Here is a 3,411-nt window from a genome sequence, read left to right as displayed (position 1 = left end):
GACCATAAAGATTTTTAAATTTCACATTGAAATGTGACTTTAAAGGTTATTATGTTTCTAATCATGGCAAATGGAAAGTAATATTATGTTCAGATACACTTATAGATGATGACAAATAATTAGCATTGTGAGGGAGTCACGCGAGGGAGTCAACAAACTTCCAAGGGCCTATTCACACACACTCCGAACTGGTGATGTTTGTTGCTAGCAAGTGCTTGAATCAAACACAGAGATCACTTCCCTCTCTATAGGGGAATAGGTTATAGGTAGGTTGTTGGAAGGTGCCCTCCTCCTTGTTGGGAGTGCTACCACTTGGCACTTGGTTATAATAATGAGACAAATACATGCATTCAGTAGGTCACTTGGTTAAAGTGGATGGTTTGTAACCCGAGGTACGGGGTTCGATCCACGGCTGCCTACATTGCATGGTGCTACCTGGTTCCTCGTGAACTCGTACATGTAATAAAAATCGTTCAAATAAAAAAAAAACAGACAAATACGTGTCCTTTTAAAAAAGTGTCTCATGGCAAACAAGAGTCATAGATAGTGATGGGATGCTCATTTTTCATGTTCATCTCTGCTTAGAGCTGTACAGGCTACAGCTATGGCGGCTTCTCGGAATCTTGGGCTGCCTTCTAAGCAACATCTTCTCCCCTCTACAGCTTGAGATTTCCCGCGCTGGACGAGCCCTTCGTGCTGATGGGTGGTCCTCTTAATGGCTCTTTAATCTTCAGAATTTGCCAAGGAGTGTGTGCGCCCTCTTCCCATTTCGCTCCCTTCGTCGGCCGCAGCTTTGTAGAGCAAGGTATGCAAAAGGATGTCTCTTGGTTGTGGGTTGGTTAGACGGGAAGCTTGCCCTCTTCTCATTTCTCTTGGTTGTGGGTTGGTTAGACGGGAAGCTTGCCCTCTTCTGCGAGCTTGTCTGTTGGCTTTTAGGGTTTTCCTGCTTAACAAGGAGCGCTTCTGGCTTTGCATGGTTAGAACTATTACTGTTACTGGGTTCGCTCCCTAATCATTGATTGTTGCTTGTTCTCTGATTTAAGCTATGGTGGTTGCACTCCAATTTTTTAAACAAAGCTGAGCTCCCTGTTTTTGCCCTGGTTTGTATTAAGGTGACCTTTCTTTTGGTTTTTCATTTCTCTTATTCTATTTTTAGGTTACAGGAAGGTGGGGTGATGAGGTCCTCTCTCTTCTGAATTGGGTGTTTTTTAAAAGGCTATGGCAACAGGGACTTCTTGATTCGCTTTACTTAAGTGGTATTGGGGTTTATGATCCCTCTTTTTACTCAAAATGTCATTTATTTGTGATTAAATATGACTATGATGGTGAGGTCTTCTGCTGTTGTTTTGGTGTAGCCATGAAGGCAAGGCGCTGTGCTGCTGTTGTCTTGGTTTGCATGGTATAGATATGGTGTTATCCTGGGTTGCATGATATAGCTATGGTGTTATCCTGGGTTGTTTGATATGGCTATGGTTTCTTGGTTTGCATGATATAGCTATGGTGTTACCCTGGGTTGTTTGATATGGCCTATGACAGTGAGGTCTTCTCTTCATAAGTTTGTTTGGTTTAGCTGTGGTAGTGAGTGTCTAGCAGCCTGGTAGGTCTATTATCCTGACCTTAGAGAGTGTTTCTAGTAAATCGGCCAACATTATTTTATGCTGATCTTTGGTTTCGGAAAGCTTTAAAATGAATGGGTATGAAGAACATCCGCTCTACTTCTGTCGAGCACGGTGATCCATATCAAATGCATTGATCCAGATCAAGCATGTTGATGGGTGTTGATGAGCATGTGGATATGTGCTGACTAAGCCGTCTTATCTCATCCAAACTGTATTGGTATGCCATGTTCTCATCGTCTTCTTGATGTTTTCATATGTTGCCCTCACATTATGTGCTTAATGGCCTTCTGAGATTAACCATCTTCTTTAAATAACTTGAAAAGCTGCTTGCCTTTTTTGGTCAAGCAAAATTTTAATGTGCAAAAATGTGGGGTGTAGGCAATATGGGTACCCACATGGAAGACACAAGGTATGGGGAGAACTACCATGAGGAAAGATTAGAACACCACAGGCTGATTGAAGCAGCATCAGACGATTGGGATGATGGCACGTTTTACCAGTGTCCAGGGTATGAGAGCTACAGGAACAGGCAGCTGTATCTCCACAGCTACAAATTCACAAGAGAAGAGACCTTGTCAGAGAAGCTGAGGTCCTCTCTGAGCAAGTTCAAGGCAGCAGCATGGGTGGTGATGGCCTGCAATTACAGGCATTTGGTGGTAAGAAAGATAAAAAAGAAGCTCCACTCCACCGGGAAATACTTGAAATCTGGTGCCTCTCTGCCCCTACCCTTGCCCAAGTGTCTGCAGGTATCAAGCTGATGAGGCTGGCTACACAAGTCTTTGATGAGGCTGGTTACACAACAATTGCCCATCGCGAAAGAATGCACAATCTTGCTCATCCTGGCCCATCTGTGTGTTCCAGAAGGGTGGATAATCTTGCTCCCTGTGCATGATACATAAGCCCCAGCTTGGTTGGCTGTCTACATGGGTCTCTCTAACCTTTCTCTCTTTTGCTTTTTTGGCATTGAGCTCCACCCTAAAAACCTTCTTTCATCTCATTTAGGCCTGCACTTGCTGCTAAAGACGCTTTGTGAGCTTTGATTTGGGCTGCTTGCTAATCAAGTAATACAATCAAAAGGGAGTAATTCACCACTATTGGGCACTGATGACGTTACTGGGGATGTCGTAGTATCTAGTCTATACTATGCATGATGGAGTTGATGGTTTATTTTCTTGTGGATGACTACCCCGAGGTTATAAATTGCACTTTCTTATAAGGTGAATTTGGGCATGTTCTTGGATTCATCTAGGTATATATTAATTTCACCAACTATGCTTCAATCTTCTCCTAATTTATGTAGGAAGATATCATTTGGCTCCATCAAATAAGAACTAAGCAAGAGAGAGAGGCTCTAATTTTGCTAATTGTGTGAGGATTTGAGTTTAATTGATGTATTGAAGATTTGTTCCTGGGCTTAATGATTAATTAGCTACATTAAATTCGTAGTGAAATTAAAACATTAGTTATTGGTATACATGCAAGTGGGCTAAATTACCTAATTATTAAGATAGTTTGCTAGTATGAGCTTAATTGGCATTAATGTTTACTAATTGTGATTAATTTACACATTAAGAGTGAAACTTTCTTTACCGCTATTTGAATCTCTCTCTAATCTGTTATAGTCATCCATGGTTAATTATAAAATTATGTTAGAATTAAACTATTATTGAATTTGCAATCAAATTAAAACATTAGTTATTGTTATACATGTAATTGCGCTAAATTACCTAATTATTAAGATAGTTTGGTAGTATGAGATTAATTGTCATTAATGTTTACTAATTGTGATTGA

At 40.8% G+C, this 3,411-nt stretch overlaps 1 protein-coding gene across 1 annotated transcript; it reads left to right on the top strand.

The window, feature by feature from the left end:
• The first annotated feature begins 557 nt into the window (after window positions 1-557).
• LOC147615226 (uncharacterized) lies at window positions 558-2,786 on the top strand. The gene is made up of 2 exons (XM_086779277.1): window positions 558-805; window positions 1,998-2,786. Exons 1-2 carry the CDS (start codon window positions 700-702, stop codon window positions 2,375-2,377), a joined length of 486 nt encoding a protein of 161 aa, XP_086635403.1. The 5' UTR covers window positions 558-699; the 3' UTR covers window positions 2,378-2,786.
• The last annotated feature ends 625 nt before the right edge of the window (window positions 2,787-3,411 follow it).

This window comes from Cibotium barometz, chromosome 40 (assembly GCF_041138505.1).
Source record: "Cibotium barometz isolate CiBa-2024 chromosome 40, ASM4113850v1, whole genome shotgun sequence".
Lineage (NCBI taxonomy): Eukaryota > Viridiplantae > Streptophyta > Polypodiopsida > Cyatheales > Cibotiaceae > Cibotium > Cibotium barometz.
This window is presented reverse-complemented; position numbering and strand designations above follow the sequence as displayed.

Coding starts and splice junctions, on each gene's coding strand:
- LOC147615226 (XM_086779277.1), top strand. CDS start 700: ATGGGTGGTCCTCTTAATGGCTCTTTAATCTTCAGAATTTGCCAAGGA. Junction 806..1,997: donor CCGCAGCTTTGTAGAGCAAG/GTATGCAAAAGG, acceptor TGTGGGGTGTAG/GCAATATGGGTACCCACATG.